Source organism: Poecilia formosa, unplaced genomic scaffold, assembly GCF_000485575.1.
Source record: "Poecilia formosa unplaced genomic scaffold, Poecilia_formosa-5.1.2 Scaffold136, whole genome shotgun sequence".
In the NCBI taxonomy this organism is placed as follows: Eukaryota; Metazoa; Chordata; class Actinopteri; order Cyprinodontiformes; family Poeciliidae; genus Poecilia; species Poecilia formosa.
Genome location: NW_006800075.1, coordinates 1728015 through 1750329, shown reverse-complemented (window position 1 = coordinate 1750329; position 22315 = coordinate 1728015). Strand labels below are relative to the sequence as shown.

The 22315-nt window shown below is 33.3% G+C and overlaps 3 protein-coding genes across 3 annotated transcripts in view; 2 read left to right on the top strand and 1 right to left on the bottom strand.

The window, feature by feature from the left end:
- Window positions 1–5312, bottom strand: part of LOC107837352 (uncharacterized) — a 26652-nt gene extending 21340 nt beyond the window's left edge. The window contains exons 1-7 of the mRNA XM_016676585.1: window positions 5233–5312; window positions 3652–3729; window positions 2798–2854; window positions 2544–2597; window positions 1946–2017; window positions 541–704; window positions 100–144 (exon numbers count right to left, since the gene is read on the bottom strand). Coding sequence (XP_016532071.1) covers window positions 100–144; window positions 541–704; window positions 1946–2017; window positions 2544–2597; window positions 2798–2854; window positions 3652–3729; window positions 5233–5272 — 510 coding nt within the window. The 5' untranslated portion in view covers window positions 5273–5312. The remainder of the gene's footprint in view (window positions 1–99; window positions 145–540; window positions 705–1945; window positions 2018–2543; window positions 2598–2797; window positions 2855–3651; window positions 3730–5232) is intronic.
- A 1035-nt stretch (window positions 5313–6347) lies between these two features.
- Window positions 6348–16316, top strand: LOC103145184 (5-hydroxytryptamine receptor 3A-like). The gene is made up of 13 exons (XM_007562519.2): window positions 6348–6454; window positions 7632–7951; window positions 8304–8375; window positions 8654–8725; window positions 9563–9708; window positions 10105–10149; window positions 10256–10365; window positions 11262–11431; window positions 12111–12271; window positions 13976–14186; window positions 14682–14804; window positions 14991–15064; window positions 15223–16316. Exons 1-13 carry the CDS (start codon window positions 6348–6350, stop codon window positions 15448–15450), a joined length of 1839 nt encoding a protein of 612 aa, XP_007562581.2. The 3' UTR covers window positions 15451–16316.
- A 2343-nt stretch (window positions 16317–18659) lies between these two features.
- LOC107832907 (5-hydroxytryptamine receptor 3A-like) overlaps window positions 18660–22315 on the top strand; it is a 10293-nt gene continuing 6637 nt past the window's right edge. The window contains exons 1-7 of the mRNA XM_016676569.1: window positions 18660–18747; window positions 19644–19724; window positions 20004–20075; window positions 20651–20796; window positions 21168–21212; window positions 21320–21429; window positions 21698–21867. Coding sequence (XP_016532055.1) covers window positions 18711–18747; window positions 19644–19724; window positions 20004–20075; window positions 20651–20796; window positions 21168–21212; window positions 21320–21429; window positions 21698–21867 — 661 coding nt within the window. The 5' untranslated portion in view covers window positions 18660–18710. The remainder of the gene's footprint in view (window positions 18748–19643; window positions 19725–20003; window positions 20076–20650; window positions 20797–21167; window positions 21213–21319; window positions 21430–21697; window positions 21868–22315) is intronic.

Sequence of the window (22315 nt, the reverse complement as noted above, 5' to 3'; positions counted from 1 at the left end):
CTTTTTTTTTTCTTTAAAGTACCAAGAAAAGTCTAATTTAAAAGAAAAAAAAAAGAATTTCCACAAAAGTAGCAAATGTGTAAGGCAAGTTAAACTCACCAAGTAAATCCAGATATAAGCAATGAAAGTCTGGTCACTTTCTCTCTATGAGCAAAGGAAAAAAGTTGAGTGATTTTTTTTTTTCCATCAGCAAAATAGCATCCGACATTTAACAACACTATATGAAAAAGCTCTTGAATCATGAATAACTTAAGACACTTTATAAGGCTGTCCTGCCTTAGAAGTGACCATTTTCAACTTTTGAGAATATATTCAAAGCAGGTTCCCAAAGAAAGAGGAAACATTTCCATTCAGTGGAAAATACTTCCTCTTAAGTCAGAAGTTTGATGATATACCATACTTAAATATCAAGTAACGTTACTGGTATTTCTATATTTTGGATACTGCGATACCAAAATACCCAGTATCACACACCTCTACAAAAAGTCCAGCTGTTATGATTATTTATACCAAGCATTGCAGGACGTTTTAAGAACTTACCACATCTAGAATAGCATAAATCCTCATTTCTAGAAGTACCCACGTCAAATGACTTTGGTGTTTAACGGGCCGACCCACAGTGTACTTGTCACTGTCCTGGGTCAGATTCAGGTGGTTCAAAACAGCCTTAGTACTGCATTCTTCTGGAGAATGAACCTCATATTCTGAAATTATAGGAAGCATGAAAAACAATCAAAAACAATAATGAAATGTTGCTTTTACTCTTGTTTTAACTTTTGTACCTTCACTGTTTTCTCCATCATGGTTTCTATGACTTATCAAAATTACCTGCAGTTTGTTTGAATAAAAATGATTACATACCAATGTTTTGAAGTATATTTAATGTTTCAGTATTTATAACTGGGCAGTTTGACATGGTAAAACTAAACTAAACCAGATTTTTTCCCCTCCAAATTTGGACATCCTTGTCAGACGTTTCTCACCAACCTTCAGTTCACGATCTAAGATTATTGACTTATACTTAAAACACAAAGACAGCTGCAATAAATCTCTTTCAGTCAACATGCTGATATGGTGTGAAAAATGCAATTATTCACTGCACATGCCCAACTTCTATCATGAACAGATAAACCCTATTTTTTCAGTAACATTATTTAAATGTGACTGCGGTCAAAAAACTATGGAAGACGGATTTTTAACAAAATTGCATAGAAACAGCTGCTTGATGAAGTAATTATTTGCCAAATTTTGCATCCTAACAAAAGCATAGATAGAACTTTACTGTCATTGTTTGTCCAAAACAAAGCAAACCAGTCTAGTTGTAAAGTATGTCAGAAAACAAAGTATGAAATAAAGTATAAATATTGCAGTTAAATAAACAGGTATAGTTAAAAACAATACATTATATAAATTTATGAGTGTAAAAGTCAATGGATTTGTATGGTCAGTCATAATTCCCAGGTTTTTTCACTCCTGAGGTTCTGTGCTCTACTTCAGTTTATGTGTTACATAAATTAATGTGTTGGGCACATCATTAATAATAATGTTTATTATTTCAGCTATTATCTAGTTTTCCATTTTATGTCCAATCTTATAGCTTAATTTCCTTTTTTGTGTCATTATTTTTCTTGTTTTTCCATAGTGTGTATTTATTTATATGATTTTTATTTACCATCACATTTTATTTAGATATTTTGCATTTTTCTACTTTATAAAATATTATCATGTATTTATTTAATTTTTTTTTCAGGGTCTGTCCTACATACAGATCTTGTTACATAGCTTAAATGTAAATATACTAGTCGCACTTAAATGCTACTGTGAAATTAAAATCAATTTCTTTCAACAGTACCTGTGTTTTGAGATACTTTTAAAACATAAATATCTCCATTTGTATCTATGTTTTTAATATATATCATATAATATTTTGACATTAGTCACTTACCTCGAATTTGTTCAAAGATCAGCTTCATATTTTCTATGCTTGGATACTCCATAAAACGTATATCTATATTTCCTGAAAAAGAGAAGACAATGTTTGTTTCTCTCCCAGTAAAAACACAGATAAGCTTTAAAATAATACAGAATTGTTCCATCATGTCATATGTGCTTGTGTAAATAACATTTATAAAAACATATTTATTTTATTACCACATTATATATGGCATATATAACTCGGTATATACCACATGCTAACACAACTGTGTACTTGCAAATAATCTGTCATTGTCAAATTATACAGACCGTCCCTCTCCATTTTATTAGTGTGATTATTAAATAATTTTCTGTAAAACATGAAATAATATATTCATTTATTGAATCATTCAGGAATTCTTTTGTCTGCACAAATGGGTTTGAATTTGCTTAAAGAATAAAAACAGCCTCTCCTTTCAGGAGATTATTAACATTCCCCAAAATAGTTTTTACCTATAAACAATGTGAGTAACAACAAAAAGATCATTAATTATGAGAGCAAACAGTACATTGGGTTTGGTTTTTAAATTTATCCAATTTTAAGTGATTTAAGTCATTGAGTTTTCTACCAGGCATTAAGAGCAAGGGTGGTTCTTCAGGGTTTGGATCAGAGGTATTTCCACCTGACAGAAAGAGAGACACAATAATAAAAAATTTACATTTCTGATATGCTTATTTGATTTGAGGTGAAAAATGTTTTCAAAGACTCACAGTTCACCCAAATATTTTCTAAATCCAATTTGGGCACACAAATGTATTCACAGAAATATTTTTAGAATTTAGCCCAACAATTTGAAATAAAATTTTTGAGATAATATACAACCTATATCAGGGATTGGGTATGGAGGCGGGTAAACTTCTGGATCAGAGGTATTTCCACCTGACAGAAAGAGAGAGTTTTTCCACAAATATCGCCAATGTTATCTCTGTGTAGACATGTCTGTGCATCTTTTAAATTCAGAAACATGTTAATGCATTATGCCCTAAATCATCCACAAGCTAAATGGAGCCACCAGGAACCTTTTAACCTCCTTGGTGACATCCGCAGCAGAGATGGGAGAGTCTGAACTAAAGTTTCCAAACTCCAATTCCTCAAATGGGGGATATTATGGAGGTTTATTGTGGTTGCCTATGAATAGCTAAAACTTACAAATACTTATACCTCCTCCAAAAACCCTTACAACTACCTATGTTATTAGTTTAAACACGAAATATACCTTATTATGCATTAATGTGCGCAGTGGAAACTATCTTAGTACTAAAACAAAAACGAATATCTACATTCCTCATGTTGTAACTAGTGCCAGAAAATTTTAATTCTGCTCCCAAGCTGCATTTTCTTTTGAATATTTTAGATATGTATACTACAAAAAAGAAAAAGAAAAAAAAATCAGTGGATATGCAAATTTTCCCTGAGTAATTGGGAGTTACATTCCACAGAAAAAAATTGTGACATGACAGTAAAGACTCATATTTTCAGATTTACTCCATTTGACTTGGGTGAGAAATATTTTCAGTTCACCCAAATATTTTACAATTAAGTGTGACAGATTTAAATACATAATGTTCACAGATGCATTTCTACAATTTATGTCACGGTTTTAAAATATGCTTTTGAGATTATGTTTGGTATGATAATTCAACCTTTCAAGAACTTTTATGATGTTAGTTTTGTACCTGACATTTCGTCAAACATTCCAGATGATCCTGGAGGATCTTCAAGTTGTTGTTGTTGTAACGATGAAGTATTTCCATCTGAAAGCAAAAATGTACTATTACATTCATAAATTGTGCTGAAGACATCTTAAAGTAAATGTTACATGCCTAGACTGGGATATTTGTTGTTAAAAACTTAGATTTTACTGTCTGGTGTTTTTATGTTTCTTGTCAGCTTGCAGAGAGATTCGCACATTTCTCTATCACGAACTAAAGAGTGTGTTCATTAGTAGTTCAATTTTAGTTATTGTAAAAAAAGTTTAATATGAAATTATTAATTCAATCACCTTCAAAGAACTAAATACGTGACAATGTTCAATTCATTTGACTTTATGTCACGTCAGCCGATACATTTCCTGCCTAAGTGGCAATAATGTAATTGTGGAGAAGAACAGAGGGGATAGCCATTAGCTCAGGTTTCAACATGGAAATTAGAAATAAATAAGATGGAAGACAAAGCAGAGAAGCTAAAAGGCTTTTAGAAGTAAAAAACAGTTGAGTAAATAAAAAAACAAAAACAGGACAGAAAGAAATCACACATTTCTCCTGTCTCTTATTTTTTTGTTGTTGCCATTTTCCTCCAAATTTATGGATGTAACATGAGATAGAGATTTTGTTTATAACGTTTAATAGCCTATTTTTCCAAAAGCAATGTCTCAACAGCAGATGGGGTTTAAACATTACTTTCCATAAACAAACAACACTTATAAATTGCTAATTTGTAACTGTAACATTAGTTTTAGACACATTATTAGAATTATGTCTTGAAAAATAAAGATGTTTCCACCACAGTTTGAGAGGGGCAGCCATATTGAAACTCAAAGTAGTCTGAGTTTCTCCCACTTTCTCAGTGGGAAGCCCAACTTCTCTGTACAATCTGGTTGATTTTTCCAAATGGGAAGTCAGAATCTGACTGTGTGCGCTTCATTTTTTATTTTTAAATCATTTGAAAACTGCCTACTCCTGTTGTTGCTCTGCAAATCAATCAATCAGATTGTTGATACTCCCAAACGCACCAGACAAAAATCCAAAACTGGTGACAAATATTACAGGATAAAATCTTTGAAATATTGTTTATAAAGAATGTTAGTAAATCCATCCATCTATTCTCTATTACTCCTAATCCTTGTATTTTAAGCTGCATTAGATTGAAACACTGATGTTTTTAATTATTTACAACTACCTCTCTCAAAGATTTACAGATAGTGATAGTACATATGATCATTTGTATTTTCTACTTTCTTTAGTAACTGGTATAAAAGTAACCCAGAACTTTTAAAATAAATAACTTGATTTTCAATGTTTCTTCTCAAAAGTTATAACAAGCATACTTTTATTAAAGTTAATTATTTTGTTAAACAAAGCAAACTGTGTCACTGATCTGTGAATGCTTCCTCTACTCCTTCCACAAAAAACTTCTTTCATGTTACTACAATTCTAGAAACTCTAAAGACATGAAATATGTCACAAACTGTGCGATAAAATTAAAAAAAATTAAACCACATATTTTATTGTACACCTCTATGCATTATCTTTGCTTACCTGTAAGGAGGAACAGAGTAAAGAAACCTGCGAGAATCATGGCTGTGAGGCTGGTGAGTTTCTCTGCTGACTGAGTGAAGACGTTGCTTTCATGTCTCTGCCCTGCCTGTACAGGAGGGAGGGCAGGGCTTCCAGCATTTGTTCCCCACAGAAAATTACATTATGTTGTTTTTTTAATTGTAGGATCTGAATTTAAAATATCTGGTGCAGTGGTTTTGAGTTTCCTGAGTCTGCTGTATGTTTTCAAAACCAACATCATAATTTAAATCAATCATTCAACAAATTTAATGATAGTGAGATTAAGGAAACGGGAAACATTTGCTACCACAAGAAAGGAAGAACATTTCATAAAATGCTTCTTATCGATAAATAAAACAATACAAACATGAAATCCACAATTAAAAACCATATTGATCTTCTAAGCTAATCAATAAGTACTAATATTTGTAACAAGATTAAATAGTTATGCAAAAAGACCAACTGTTTTTTTTTCTTCTTTTTTTGTGGTTGTACTACATCGAAGAGTTTAGTGCTCCCAGTAACCACTGACATCCACATTAAGTTTTTTAGTAGCAAGATGTGGGAAAACAAAGCTTTTAGATGAACTTATTAATTATTTACCAGAGCAAGATCTCTGAAACAAAACCAAAGCTTATAGTAATAGAAGACAATGGGATTACGAAAAATACATCTTTGTCGTAAATGCATTTATGTTTGTGTGTGTGTGTGTGTATATCTAGTCAATGATTCAACAGCAGCTGACAAAGCAAATACATACTGTAGTTGTAAGTAGAAGCCATTAAACCAGTCTCTATATGTTGATGATAAGTCAGTTATAAATCCTGCATAAACCTCTTTAAAACAATGTTTGCATTAAAATGTCTCTGTAGATTAACCTCTTACTGAAAGAGCATTAAAGTGGAATATTGTGAATATTTGCTTTGTATTATTTTCTAGTTTAAGTGTCTACTTAACACTCAAAACATAAATCTGTTTATCTTCTGACTTTGCAAAGTTCTACTAACTCTGACCACAATGAAAATTATAAATGAACACTTCCAGAAAGAAAACAATGATGGTAAATTGATGAGAAGTGCTGAGGGTGTTGGCCTCGTATGACAGTCATATCATCACAAAAAGCTTTAAACAGTTCAGAGAAGAGAAAGCTCCCCTCAGATCTGAGCCATGCTTCTTGCATTCATCTGTTTTCTGCTCTTTGCAGGTAAGCTAAGATGATTTTTGTTTGAGACTCATATGATCATTAATAATGCAAAATATGTTGTACTTTTCTTCGTTATGTAATTAAAGTGAGATTTTTTTTTTATTAATGCTATTTGTTTCAACCACTAAAACTTCATCTATTGCACAGTGAATGAGGAGTTTACTGAGAAATATCTAGGGCATAACTTAAAATATAAAAAAATCAAAGATTTAGATAATTACATTTTTATTCTCCTAATTTCACAATCGATTGTTGTTGAATGTCTGTTCGAAGAGCAGGAAGAGTTTCATCTTTTTCCTTCTGCTGTTTAGTTTATGGAAGGAAATGTGATTGTCCTGTTTGGATTTTCATGAAAACTCAGTGATGCATTCTGACCTTTGTAATTTTTTTTTTTTTTTTTTTTCTTTGGTTCTAAATTACAGATTGTGTGGGGTTAGTTTAGAAATATTTGTAAGGAATTTTTACATCCTAATTTCCTAAATGTTCCTTTACGTTGTCTCTGATTATCTCTTGTTTAGTTCACCTTTGTAATTTTTTTTTTTTTTTTTGTTCTTTGGTTTGTTTTTTCAGTCATGACCAACCAATCAAACTTGTTTGACTTTTGTGACCCATTTTCCAGCGTTTAATAATTGAGCTTAACACTCCTTAGCGAATTGGCAGTTTGGGGAGATCTTCCAATAATGTCCTGTTTTTATATTCCGATTTGGAATATGCCTTGCAAACATTTTCCTTCACTTTATAGTTTGGAACATTTTTGTCAAGACTCTGGGTTTTTAGGTTTGTTTTTGCTTTTCATTTTATTTATCAATTATGTTTTAGTTCACTCTTTGTGAACTAAAACTCTTTAGTTCACTCTTTGATTTGTTGTCATTAATTTCTTGTTAATTCTTTCTCATTTTTGTGTTTCTTTATTTCAGTTCATCATACTGTTTCCAGTTATCTTGTCACTCTGGGTTTAGTGATTCTTTTATGTCTGAGACTACGTCTATTGTTCTATAGTGATTCTAGATGGGTTATTTCTTTGTTTAGTCCTTCTAGTTATTCTAGCTCTGTGTTTCTTAGTTCCTGTTATTTTTAGATCTGCCTTGTTTCTGTTTGGTTCTTAGTTTCCCTACATGTCTTTGTCTCTTTATAGTTTATTATGTTTCCTTTAGTCTTAATGTTTCTTTATTATTAGAATAATTTCCAGCTCATTGTGTTTCCTCCCTCACTCTTTTGTGTTCCCCTGTATATCTTCCCTGCTTCCCTGTGCCACCTTCTCCCCGCCCCTCAGCCTGACTCCTGCTCCAACTATTCACACCTGCAGTAAGTTACCTCATGGTAACTATGACCATTGTTTCCACTTTCCAGTACTTTGGTTCCTCTATTTCAGTCACAACTTGCCAGTTCATCACTTCCCTGATATTCTAATCACCTTTCCTTTCCTTGTTCCTGCTTCATGGTTCCCTCATGTCTCCATATTGGATTTATGTTTACTCCTTAGACTTTGTTTTTCCTGAAAGTTTTTATTCTTGTTTTTTCTTATTAAAGTTTCAAACTCACCACATCTCCTGCCTGCTCCAACTGGGTCCACTGAACACTTCATGACAATTTTGTCACTACACAAATGGGAATTTTAATATTTTTATTTGTTTTTGTTTTTTTGTGATAGACCAACACAAAGTGATGCATTATTGTGAAATAACATGAACAATTGGTTTTCAGATTCTTCTCTACCTAAAAATCAGAAAAATGTGGCCTACATTTGCATTCAACCCTCGTATAAATCCATTCTCAAATTTTTTTTGTTTGAAGATGGATAGTAACATGAAGTAACACTATAGTAACACTATATGATCTCTGTTGTCAGGTGGATTAACGTCCAGTTTGGAAATACAAGATGACCTTCACCACTCTAATCAGAGTTACACAGAACTATCAGGTAGGAAATGTAATCTAATGGTTTCTCTCTGAACGGTAATTATCATCATCAATTAATTTTCTTACTGTAAGATTCATTGCAGCCATTTTGTTTCTTTGTATAAGTGAAGTTTTTATGAATTTGTCATCATCTGGTCAACATAAAAGTGGATGCTACTGCTTAACATTTTTATATCTGCGCACAGATCAATACATTTATGAACCATTTAATCATGAAAAGTGTGATTATGAAATGTATAATTTACAAATAGATAATTTTGTGTTTTTTTTCCATGACAGATGGGAATACCACAAGTTATAATAGATTGGATAATAATAATCAGACATCCAATGAGAGACCTGATGAAACTGGTAAGACCAAAATAATGTTTCTGACCACAAAGGTGCAAAAAACTATTTAAATATTACTGGATAACTTTGCTTTCAAAGCATTTTGGCCAACAGTCTTCATAGCAGAAGAATATTGTAATGGTGACTCATATTTTCAAAAATGGCATTAAATTAATATAAACATCCCATTTATTATTCCTCTGAAAAACAACCTAACACATTGCAGAAGCTTCAGGTTTAAGGTGACGTTTTTCCCCACAGTGACACAATATTAGTGAAATACTGAATGTTTTTCTTGATTTTGATTAAAACCAAACATTGGAAACTTTATTTACATTGTCCTAATCCCTACAGGTTAATCTGGGAATTTGTATGATTTGCGTGTGATTGGATTGTTGTCTCTATAATCTTAAATAATGTTATTTATATTTACAGTTAATGTCCATCTTTACCCCCATTTGATTTATTTATTTTTTATCTTCTACTGGTGGTTTTAATGTTGTTGTTTGTTTTTTTTCCAACTAATCTATTGTCAGTTGAAATGTTCTCATTTGCACTTTTATTCAAAGCCAGAATTCATGCAGATTTCAATGAAACAACACAGATTTTAATTCAGTGTCTGGATTTGTCTGAAATGTGGCTAGAATTGATGAAATATAAGTTTAAAAATGCTAAGTGGATAATTATGACTTGATCTCTTTTTTATATATATAATTTAAACCTGAATCAGTCTTTAATGTAAATATTTATTGGTTATGACCAACCACAAGAATACTATAGTACAATTTTCTAATTTTACAAAAACTCTTGCCTTTCTGGTGAATTTCTTGTAGAACAATGGGTTTTCTGTTTTTGCAGGAACTAAGTGCAGATACTGGGACGTTCTAGAGTATCTGAACCTGACCAAAAGCAATGACATGTTGACCATGAGCAGACCTACTAGACACTATAAAAGAGCATCTGGAGTTTACATTGAAATGAGGATGTATGCCATTCTAGATGTGGTAAGTTCTTCTTATTGTTCTCGTCTTAAGTTGTCATTTTATTTTTGTTTGAATTCATTTTAGTTTGTTTAGCTTTGAATGTGTGGTTTAGTTATCTTATTTTCAAGTAAGAATAATTGTTTGAAGTCATATTTACTGTGGTTCCCATGTTATCATATTGCCAGTTGTTTAATGTAGAATATTAAGAACTGTTTGCAAGATCTTAAGTTGTTTGATAACAAAATCCGTATGCCAGATAATGGCTTTGGTGCATGCACATTTAAGAATGTACAATGAACTACATGTAGTATCAAACCTAGTATGAAAATCTAAACTAACTTCTGGCCTAAAAGTATTAATTGCAATCTATTCTAAATGTGTAACAACTGGTAATATTTCTCTTTTTTCTTTATCCAGCGAGAAGCCGACCAGTCCTTCATATCATATATTTGGATTTATATGGTGAGTTTTCTCAGAAAAGTAAAACTTTTCTCAGAAAACATAACAAATTAGCTGATGTTTGATTAGGAATCAGACTATTGACTCCATTTTGTTTTTCTCCCCCAAGGAGTGGAAAAATGACCATCTCTTGTGGGATGAAGGGAACTTTTGTGGACTTTCTAAAGTAGTGGTTCCACGTGAATCTTTGTGGATGCCTGATGTTATAATTGAAGAAATGTAAATCTGCTTGTTTTGTTTTAAGTTATTTGAGTTTTTTCTGGGTTTGTAGTTCGTTCTGTGTTTCTTATTTTTGTTTAGATGATCCTTGTTTTTGCTTTAGTTTAGTTCAGTCTTTCTTATTATGTTTATTCCTTGGGTCTAGTTTTCTTTGTTGCAGTTAAATTTAATTTATCTGTTCCCCTGTTTGTGTGCTCTCCCTCGACCCCTGTGCCTGCTCTCTCTCTCCTCACACCTATAATCTGTTAGCCAATCAGCCTGGACTATTGGTTCATCATTCAGTATTCAACTCACTCCTTGCTTGAGTTCTGGTTCTTTTTGTTGCTGCTTTTTGTGTCCTCTGGGTTGTTTGTAAGTTCTTATTTTATTGTATTTTTCCTAAAAATGTTATCTACTCTCCTCCTCTGCTTCTTTTGCATTTGGATCCATCATCACTACTACATAAACATGATCATGTTAAATTTAAAGCTTGGGACACTGAAGCATCATAAACTGTGGCAAAGCAGTAAACTCTAATCTGCCATAGAACCAAAATAAGTAAATGCATAAATAAACAAAAAAAATGTAATCCCAGCCCTGAAGGAATTAAAACAGATTACAAACACAATATTTCTCTTTTGGATTATACATTTCACCAACCACATAGTGTATCATCAGACCCGTCCAGTGGCACAGGATTAGGGGAAATCTTATATAAGTGCAGTTTTGAATTCGTGCAACTTTTTAAAGTTATTTTTATTTTACTTCCACTTAGCCGTAAATTGTTAAACTCCAGTGATGCACAAACATAATTTACATAAACATTTTAGAAAGTCAAGTTATCTCATGGTCTGAAAGAGGCTACTGACCAAATGGGTTGATTTAATGTTGGACCTAACCCTTTTATTTACTTACAGGACTGAAAAGGATAAAAACCTGCCAAGCCCCTTTGTCACACTTAGTGAGAGTGGCTGGGTGGTATACAGGGATGATGAGTTTGTGATCAGCACCTGCAAGATGAAAATTTTTAATTTCCCCTTTGACATTCAGAGCTGCAGCATTACCTTTAGGTCTCTCTCCTACTCTGGTAAGCGTTGTTTACATGTGCTTTAAAATATTAGCATTTTAAATGTGAAATGTGGCTTCTAGTATTATTGAGCTATTAAAAGTAAACCCTAACCAATTAAAAATATATATATCTTATGTGTTTTAATTATTTATACCGTGTGACACTAACATTTAATTATTAGCATAATGCCAATTAACTCCAAAAGATGGGAGTAGTGACACGTGAGGGAAAGTTTTACGTTGTAGAAGATCAGCAGATGCTCTCATCTCCAGCAGGACATCAAATTGTGGCAGCAGCAGCTACAAGCTCCCCTTCTGGTGTCAGCTGCCATGGCTACCTGAAGCTGCACAACTTACTAGTGTCAGCTTTTGGCAATTGTGGCATCTGCCGTGGCTTCTATGACAGATTGAATTTTGAATATAAATAAATGTATTTAGAAAAAAATCTATTAAAAACAACGAATACAAATACATATGTATGCAGCCAACATTGATTTTGTGGCAGTTGCCATGGAAAACGTGGCATCTGAAGTAGTGGCACCGTCAAAACCGTTGCACTTTCTGGCAGGTGTCACTGAAGTAACGGGATCTGCCACAAAGCCATGTCAGCTGTCACAGAAGCTGTTTTCACATGAATTTGAATTATGTAATCTCATATTTATTACTGAATCAATCTGCTGTTTATTTTTTCATCACAGAAAAAGACCTACTCTTTGTCATGAAAAATAACGATACATTAATCACGAAGGACTCTCAAAAGAATATCCGGATGCAGTACGAATGGGAGTTTCTCAGTATGTCAGTCACTAGAAAACCTGTCCAGAACTTTTACACCAACCAAACTGTTGTTGTCTACACTGTAAGTATTTTGAAGATCAGACTTTCTATTTTACTACTATTCTATTCTTCTATTTTACTTTCCCTGTGCTGAGCCAAGTCACGCTGTGTTCTCCACCTGATTTAGGATGATTTAGGAGACAAATTCAATTTGTGTCTCCCTGCAATAAAAGCAATCAGATCCGTCTGAAATGTTATTTTTAGTTCATGAATTCTTTCATTTCTTCTGTTGCTGGGCTCACAAAAAAATCCTCAGTGGATACTATACAGTAGAGACACTGCCTTTTGACAGACATGTGAAACAGTAAGGCTTTCCCTTCTGAATTCTTGAAGTCTACATTGGCATCAGATTATCGGTGTAAAATTGTTTACTTTTAGCATTTTACATTTACTTTTATTTCTTAAAATTAATTTTGATTGGGTGTGGGGTGGCACAGTGGTAAAGTTTGCAACCTAATTTGAGTCCCAGTGTTCTAATCCTCTGTGCTACCTCATCAGATTTTCCTACCATAGCACGGATAGATAGCTATGTCTGTCAGTGCTACTCGTCCAAAACTGCTACTGTCATGTTTGCAATCTGTTACGGGTTGTGTTAATGTTAAATATATTGGATAATATTATTTGAGTGATGGGACTGAAGGAGAAGCTTAGGAGAATGCTTAGCTTAGCTTTGCTAACAATTTATATACAAAACCACAAAAAGATCACTTCCTTCATCTGAATATCCTACCCATTTAAAATGAAAAGCTATAGATGTATGCACTAATGCTTTTATTGGATTATTCTGCCTTTTTAAAAATATGTTTAAAGTCAAAGGTATTTGTAAGAATAAAACAGTGTCAGAAGGGAAAAAGGTTTTTATTGGAATTAAACGCACACATCTACAAATATAGATCACTGCAACTCTTCTTTGCGTATTAATACATTGTATGCCAGACTTTATGAAACGCAGCGCAGAAACAATGTGTCCACTGAACTGTGCAGGTCACTGTGCACTGGAAATGATAGGATATGCTTAATATACACTAATATTACATCGCTATTACACAGCTTCAATCTCGTATAGTATCACTACCAACATCTACTTAGCAAGGTTTAATAAAGAGTGTAATTAAACTAAGATATTTTAAATTATAGGGACAAAATAGCCCACAAAACAATGTTTTTTTACTTGATTAACCACCAAACAATAACTTGTTTAAAGTAGTAACGACATTGCAGATGGCAAACTAAAGCCATTTATGAATATATTTCCAAGCTGCCTGTCATGTAAACCAAAAACATGAAGTAATACAGCAGCTTAATGAAAGCCAAGTGTAAAATAAATTAAATAAAATTTACAGTAATGTTCGATGAAATAAAACACATGAAACGAAATTTCCACAGGTAGGACGTATTTATAGGAAATCTGCAGTATGTGACATAGCATTGATGTGTGCATTACCACAAGGCAGGACGGATTTATGGGTAGCACAGATAAAACAATGGCCCATTGACCTTTGCTGCATGTCTTCCTCTCTTCTCACAACTCGCTTTCCTGTCTGAAAATTGTCAAACACAGGCTTTTAATGCTGACAAACCCTTTAAAAATAATAATAAATTAATAATAATTTTGACCGAATATTTTTGTTTTTAAGAATTTTTGCTATTTTTATCTTATCTACTTTGTAGCTAATTGACAATAATCATACAGAAGTGATTTTAACCATGTTGTACCTTATTACAGATAACCATGCAGAGGAAATCAGCACTTTATGTCGTCAACTTCCTGCTGCCTGTCCTCTTCTTCTTGTGTCTGGACTTTGCCTCCCTCCTGATGTCAGCTGGCAGTGGAGATAAGATTAGTTTCAAGATCACGGTGCTACTTGCTGTTACAGTGATGCAGCTGATTCTCATTGAAATTCTACCTTTTACCTCAAGCAAGATTCCACTTATAGGTAAAAATCTCAAAAGTGTCCATGTAACATGCAGTGACCTGCAGAAGTTTTCCTGCCCCTCAAATCTTTCCTCATTTTGTTAATGTTACAGACTTTAATGTTTAATGTGATAAACAAAGGTGTGCATAATTGTGACAGTTTTCTAAATTTCAAACATGCACAATTGTAAATGCATTAATTGTAATTCATTTTTTTCTTCCCTTTCTCAGGTATGTGCCTCTTTGCATGACCTTTCTAATAAAAATGCAATGAAATACAAACACATTTATGGATGACAAAATTTAAAAATGTTAAATTGATATGAATTTTTTTTGTTTGACTTCCTAAGCTATTGTTCCATGTTAAATTGAACACTTAACCATTAACTCAAACAGCTACAAACCAAGTTGAAAAGTTGCACTTAAATATGATGGATTTAAATTCAACCTGTATTTGTTCCATAATGAACCATATGAACCAATATTCTCACCATAATGTGTTCTCTGTTCCTCCAAGTGATTTACTGCATTGGGATTTTTGCTCTGATGCTGCTCGGCCTCTTGGAGACCATTTTCTTGAATTGTCTGATGACAAAAGACTCTTCATCCCTGGAAAGCAAGAAAGAGAGTGACAAGCTTCGTAAGAACCAAGATGTTTATAAAGATGCAAACAATTTTCACTGCTATCTAAGAGATTAAATTAAATTCAATATAATATCAATCTGATTGTATTTTCTCATAATTTGTGTTAAACATTTCATAATTGAGATACACAGATCCATGAATCTGTTGTGTTCTCCCTCAACTGTCTTCCACTTTCTTCCAGAAATAATAAAAGCTTCCTCCACTGCCTCCACCTGTGATGAGTTGACCGATCAAACAGCATCTATGTGCAAAGGGGTTGGTGCAATCTGTTCAGGGGTTGACAATTAAATACGCTATTCAAGTTCTCATCACAGAAGTTAAACAAAAGAAAACAGATAATTAGATGTTCTCTTGTGATAAGCAATGTGATGACCCATTACCTGGTTTATAACTTCTGACTCTGATTCTTGCAGGGCAGCAGCAGCCAGTTATTCCTGGCCATGGAGAAAGTCTCAGATGAGCTTGGAGAGATGAAAAAAACTTTTCTTGACAAAGAGTCTGAAGAGAATAAGGATGGTTACTGGACCAGAGTCGCCAAGAAAATAGACAAGATTTTTTCCATTCTCTATGTCTTGGCAGCCATTTTGTTTTTATCTGTCGTCTTCTCAGTGTGGCTCTCAAAATCAGATTCATTGGAATGATCCAGATATTAATCTTGAGATCTGAGAAAACACTGATCACGTAGCTGCACTTTGACTAACAAAGTAATTGAAACTCAATAATTACAATTAGTGACGTAAAAACACCATCAAGGTATTGTGCCAAAAAGAAAAATGGTGAAACGTCAGATTGTCACTCTTCTTCCTCCCACATATATTGATTGGTGAATTAAATTAATTACCTGGATTCAGCATTTATGCAATGAGAACAAAAATCCTTGTCGTATTATTATAGAATTGCAATGATGGTTCCCCATTTTGAATATTTCATGTTTTAGAATGTAGAGAAAATTTACTGGTAAACTTTGCAATTTGTGAATGCATGAGGGCAGAAACAAAAAAGCAAATGTGTGGAACTAAATAAAGCTCCTCTATCTCCTCCTGCTGCCACTTGCAAAAATACACCGCTCTTCATCAGAAACAATCATGAGGAGTCTTGGACCATGTTCACACTGCAACCTGAAGTGACCCAAATGAAACTTTTTTTCTGCCAAATTGTCACAGTCACGACAGACTCCGCCGTGGGGGGAGGGCCTTAGTGCAGAAGACAGCAAAGGAGAGGGACATGTAAGGTGTGCTGCTTCACACTTTTTAGTCCAAGTTGAGCATTTTCTCAGAACTAAGCATCAACATTTATTATGTTTTCCTTACAATCCAGAAGATGCCTCTTAAAATTTGTGATTGTAATGGATGGCTAAATGTTTAAAGTCTAATTACTACTATTGTTGTTGCATGTTGTTAAAGTCATACGTAAAATATACACTGACAGACACTGAAATATGTTTGCATGAATTATAACACTCAGTATAACCATGTTTATTTAGATAATAAAATAAGGTTCACTTGAATGTGTAAGTTATGTGAAACTGTCCACTGCATAAAAAAGATTAAATGTGTGGCTTGTGTGGTGTTTTATATGATTTAAAAATAATTTTAGGTAAGGTTTGGTCATTTTATTTATATAGTACATTTTCAGCAACAAGACAATTCAAAATGCTTTACATGAATTAAAAGGAAACACAAACAAAATAAGAAACCAAAGGAAAAAAAATTTAATGTTGATCTAACAGTATATAAACTAGATACTCCTGATCTGGGTTCCTAGATAAGTTTAAGTACGTATCCTCTGGACTTTCTAAGTATTTTAGTAAGTATTTTACTACTTCCTATGTAAGCAGAGGATACAATGTTATATTTATGTTTTCAAAGGAAAAGGTTTACTTATAATTACAGATAAGACCAAATGTTTTTTGGGGTTGGGGGGGGTAAACAATACATCACCAGCCTTATGGTCCTTGCGACATGAAGGTGTGTGTGCATGTTTGTGCGCAATGTAAAAACTTGGGATTTGGGTTTTTTAGTGTTTATTTTAGATCAGTTTCCCTGTGAGTCTTTGTGGTATCCTGTGTCATTCCCCTTAATTGCTTCCCAGCTGTGTCTTGTTCCCTGATTACCCACCCTGTATTTAACTCCACCTGTTGTCCTTGTCTCTCGTCGGATCCTTGCCGTATGTCTATTGTCGCATGTCAGTTGTTGCACACAGTTGTACTGAGAAGTCCTGTGTTGACTCAGCTCTCGTCTTCAGTCTTTAGTTTTCAGTTGCTACTGGTATTTAAGCTGCTGCTAAGTTTTCTTCCGTGGCGCCTGAACTGGACTGTCTGAGCTGTTCTTAATTAAATCTTCATCATCGCTATCTTCATCTGGGTTCATCTGCATTCTCACCACTTCATGACAAAAACAGTAAAGTAAGCAAGTACTCAAGATTTTTACTGTAGTTACATCTTAAATGCAGACATGAAGCAAAAGTGAGAAAATGCTGATGAATTCAGACATAACTGTTTTATAGCTGTAACATGTACAATTACCCTGAAAAGGAAACATCTGTGTTGGTAATCTGCTCACAATCTTAATAAAGTAAATAATTTTGCTAAACAAAGGAGACTGTCAAAAAAAAAAGCACAAAAGCCCTGAATGCTGTTCTTTCTCTCCCTCCGCAAAACAACTGTCATGTTATTACATTTCTGCAAACGCTTATGGACATTGCTATAAAATATGGCACAAACTGCAATAAAATCCAAAAATTAAATCACATATTTTATAGTACACATCTGTACATTATTTTTGCTTATATGTAAGGAGGAACAGAATAAATAAGCCTGCCACAATCATGCCTGTGAGGCTGGTGAGATTCTCTAAGTGAAAATCTTACTTTTGTGTCACTGCCCTGCCTGTACTGGAGAGAGGGCAGGGCTTCCTGTTCCCCACAGAAAATTTTATTCTTTTTTTAATTTTGGAATATGAATTTAAAATATTTGGTGCAGTGATTCTGAGTTTTTTTTTTTTTTCTAAAATTCATCTTAAAATCAGGTGAGGGGGATTTTTGCAGTTGCTGTAATTGTAGTGTATGTTTCCAAAACCAACATAATCATTTAATCAGTCATTCAAGAAATTTAATAATGAGGTTAAGGAAACGGTAAACATTTGCTACCACAAGAAAGAAAGAACATTCCAGAAAATGCTTCTTATCAAGAAAAACAATACAAGTAACCACAGGTCCACAGTAGGGTTTTAATAGCAGGATGTGGGAAAACAAAGCTTTTAGATGAACACAGTAATTTTTTACCAGAGCAAGATGTCAGAAACAAAATCAACGTTTATAGTAACAAAAGACAATGGGTTTACGAAAAATACATGTCTGTGTCACAAATGTGTGTGTGTGTATATATATATATATATATGTGTGTGTGTGTGTTTGTGTACGTACATACGGACGGATGTGTCCAAGAATCTCTGTCCAGTCAATTATTCAACAGCAGCTGATTATTAAAGCAAACAGATATTGTAGTTAGTAGAACCAGTTTGTATATGTTGATAAGTTAGTTATAAGTCCTCCATAAAACCTCTTCAGTGTTAGTATTAAGATGTCTGTAGATTTACTTCTTCCTGAAATCATGACTTCTTACTGATATATATATATATAGTGTGAATATTTTGTTTTGTATTATATTTTCCTAGTTTGAGTGTCTACTTTAACACTCAAAACGTAAATCTGTTCATCTTCTGACTTCGCAAAGTGCTGCTGACCACAATGACAATTATAAATGAACACTTTTAGAAAGAAAACAATGACGGTAAATTGATGAGATATAAGTGCTGAGGGTGTTGCCCTCGTATGACAGTCATATGAACACAAAAAGCTTTAAACAGTTCAGAGAAGAGAAAGCTGCCCTCAGATCACAGTCATGGTTCTTGCATTCATCTGTTTTCTGCTCTTTGCAGGTAAGCTGATTATTACTAGACCTATATGCTTCTTAATAATGTAAACTATGTTGTACTTTTATTAATTATGCAATTGAAGTGAGAGGTTTTTTTTTTTTTATTAATGCTGTTTTCTTCATCTATTGCACAATGAATGATGAGTTTACTGAAAGATTTCTGGGGCCTATACTAACATAAAAAGAACTCAAAGGCCTCAAAGATTTAGAGAATTAAAGTTTTACTCTGCAATTTTTTTATAAGTCTAAGAATTGGTTCAACAATCGATTGTTATTGAATGTCTGTGAAAAGCAGGATTAGGAAAAACAAGGTAGAAGATGACTTCAACCTTTTTCCTTCTGCCTTTTAGTTTATGGAGGAAATGTGGTCATCCTGTTTGGATTTTCATGGAACCTCAAATAGGAGATTGTTATGCAACTGGATGCACTCCGACCTTTGTAATATTATTATTTTTTGCTTTGTTTTTTCAGTCATCACCAACCAATAGAACGTGTTTGATTTTTGTTTTTTCCAGCGTTTAATACAAAATTTAACCTGCCTTAGTGAATTGGCAGTTTGGGTAGATTCTTGCAATAATGCCCTGTTTTTATATCCATGCAAACATATTCCCTTACATCTTGTTACTATACAAATATGAATTTTTATATTTTATTGTTGTTTTTTTTTTGTATGTGTGTGGTAGACCGACACAAATTCTGCATTATTGTGAAATGTGGTTAAAAATTTCTTGGCTTAGAGATTCTTCTGTACATGAAAATCTGGAAGATGTTTTGTACATTTGCATTCAACACTGATCTAAAATTCATTCTCACCAACTTTTTTTTAAAATGGACAGTAACAAAGTAACAGTATAGGAAGGTTAATATACATAAAACTAAATGTATGATCTCTGTCGTCAGGTGGATTAACGTCCAGTTTGGAAATACAAGATGATCTTGGCAAGCAGTTGAACTCTAATCAGAGTTACACAGAACTATCGGGTAGGAAATGTATTTAATAGTTTCTCTCTGAATGGTAATTATCATCATCAATTAATATTCTTACTGTAAGATTTATTGTAGCCATTTTGTTTCTTTGTATAAGTGAAGTTTAGATAAATTTGTCATCTGGTCAACATAAAAGTGGCTGCTACTGTTTTAGCCCCCTGCTTAACAATTTTAAATCTGAGCAGGTTAATACATTTTTAAACCATTCAATCATGAAAAGTGTGATTATGAAATAATTAAAAAATATATAATTTTGTGTTTTTTCCATGACAGATGGGAATACAACAAGTTATAATATGACGGATTATAATAACCAGACATCTGACAAGAGACCTGATGAAACTGGTAAGGCCAAAATAATGTTTCTCGCCACAAAGCTGCAAAAAACAATTTAGTTAATACCAGATAACTTTGTTTTCAAAACATTTTGGGCAACAGTCTTAATGGCAGAAGAATATTTTGTTGGCGACTCATATTTTCAAAAATGGCATTAAACATAAACATCCCTGTGATTATTCTGAATGATGAACTCACAGCTGCTTACATCTGTTTATTATTCCTCTGAAAAACGACATTGTAAACTGATCTATTGACAGTTGAAATGTTCTTATTTACACTTTTATTCAAAGCACGGATTCAAACATACAGATTTAATTGAAACAACACAGATTTCAATCCATAGTGTCTGGATTTGTCTGAATGTGGCTGGAATTTAATCAACACTGATAAAATATAAGTTTAAAAATACTATGACTTGAATTCCTTTTTTAATATAATTTAAAACTGATTCAGTCTTTACTGTAAAAGTTTATTGGTTATGACCAACCACAAGAATGCTGTAGTACAATTTTCTAATTTTACAAAAACTCTTGCCTTTCTGGTGAATTTCTTGTAGAACAATGGGTTTTCTGTTTTTGCAGGAACTAAGTGCAGATACTGGGACGTTCTAGAGTATCTGAACCTGACCAAAAGCAATGACATGTTGACCATGAGCAGACCTACTAGACACTATAAAAGAGCATCTGGAGTTTACATTGAAATGAGGATGTATGCCATTCTAGATGTGGTAAGTTCTTGTTCTCGTCTTGAGTTGTCATTTTTATTTTTGTTTGAATTCATTTTAGTTTGTTTAGCTTTGATTATGTGATTAAGATTTAGGAATCTTATTTTCATAAAATAATTGTTTGAAGTCATATTTGAAGGCATGTTATCATATTTCCAGTTGCTTAATGTGGAATATTAAGAAGAAGATCTTAAGTTGTTGTTTTATAAGAAAATCTGTAAGCCAAATAATGGCTTTGGTACATGCTAATTTAAGAAAATATTATTAACTATGATGTTATCTAAATTAACTTCTGGCCTAAAATTAAAAGTATTAATTGCAATCTATTCTAAATGTGTAACAACTGGTAATATTTCTCTTTTTTCTTGATCCAGCGAGAAGCCGACCAGTCCTTCATGTCATATATTTGGATTTATATGGTGAGTTTTCTCAGGAAAAATTCAACATTTCTGAGAAAACATAACAAATTAGCTGATGTTTGATTAGGAATCAAACCATTGACTCCATTTTGATTTTCTCTCCCAAGGAGTGGGATAATGACTTTCTCTCGTGGGATGAAGAGGACTTTTGTGGAATTTCCGAAGTAGTGATTCCACGTGAATCTTTGTGGATGCCTGATGTTATAATTGAAGAAATGTAAATCTGCTCATTTTATGTTTTAGGTCATGTGATTTTTTTTCTTGCTTTGCAGTTTGTTGTTCTGTGTCCATTGGTTTATTATTTTTGCTTAGATGTTTTTGCTTTACTATAGTTCAGTCTTTCTTATTATGTTTATTCCTTGTGTTTAGTTTGTCTTTGTTGCAGTTAAATTAATTTGATCTGTTCCCGCTTGTGTGCGCTCACTCAACCCTTGTGCCTTCTCTCTCTCTCTCACTCACACTTGACTCTTTTTATTTACTTACAGGACTGAAAAGGACAAAAATGTGCAGAGCCCCTTTCTCAAAGTTCATAATTATGGTGTGATCGAGTACAGGGATGATAAGTTTGTGATCAGCACCTGCAAGATGAAAATTTTTAATTTCCCCTTTGACATTCAGAGCTGCAACATCACCTTTAGGTCGATCCTATACTCTGGTAAGCCTTGTTTATGTGTGCTTTAAAATATTAGCATTTTATCACTGTAGGTGACATATCAGACATGAGGCATATATTATTATTGAGCTATTAAAAGTCAACCTTAAATAATTTTTTAAAATTTATTTTATTTGCATTTTAATTATTTATGCTGTGTGACATTAACTAACATTTAATTATAGGCATAATGACAATTGACACCAAAGGTGGTAGTAGTGGCACATGAGAGAAAGACTAATGCTGAAGAAGATCAGCAGATGCTCTCATCTCGAGCAGAACTGACCTCAAATCGTGGCAGTAACAGCTACAAGCTCCCCTTCTGGTGTCAGCTGCCACGGCTGCCTGAAGCTACACAGGTTAATAATGTCAGCTTTCGGCAATTGTGGCATCTGCCATGGTCTCTATGGCAGATTGAATTTTGAATAGAAATAAATATACTTCCCTAAAA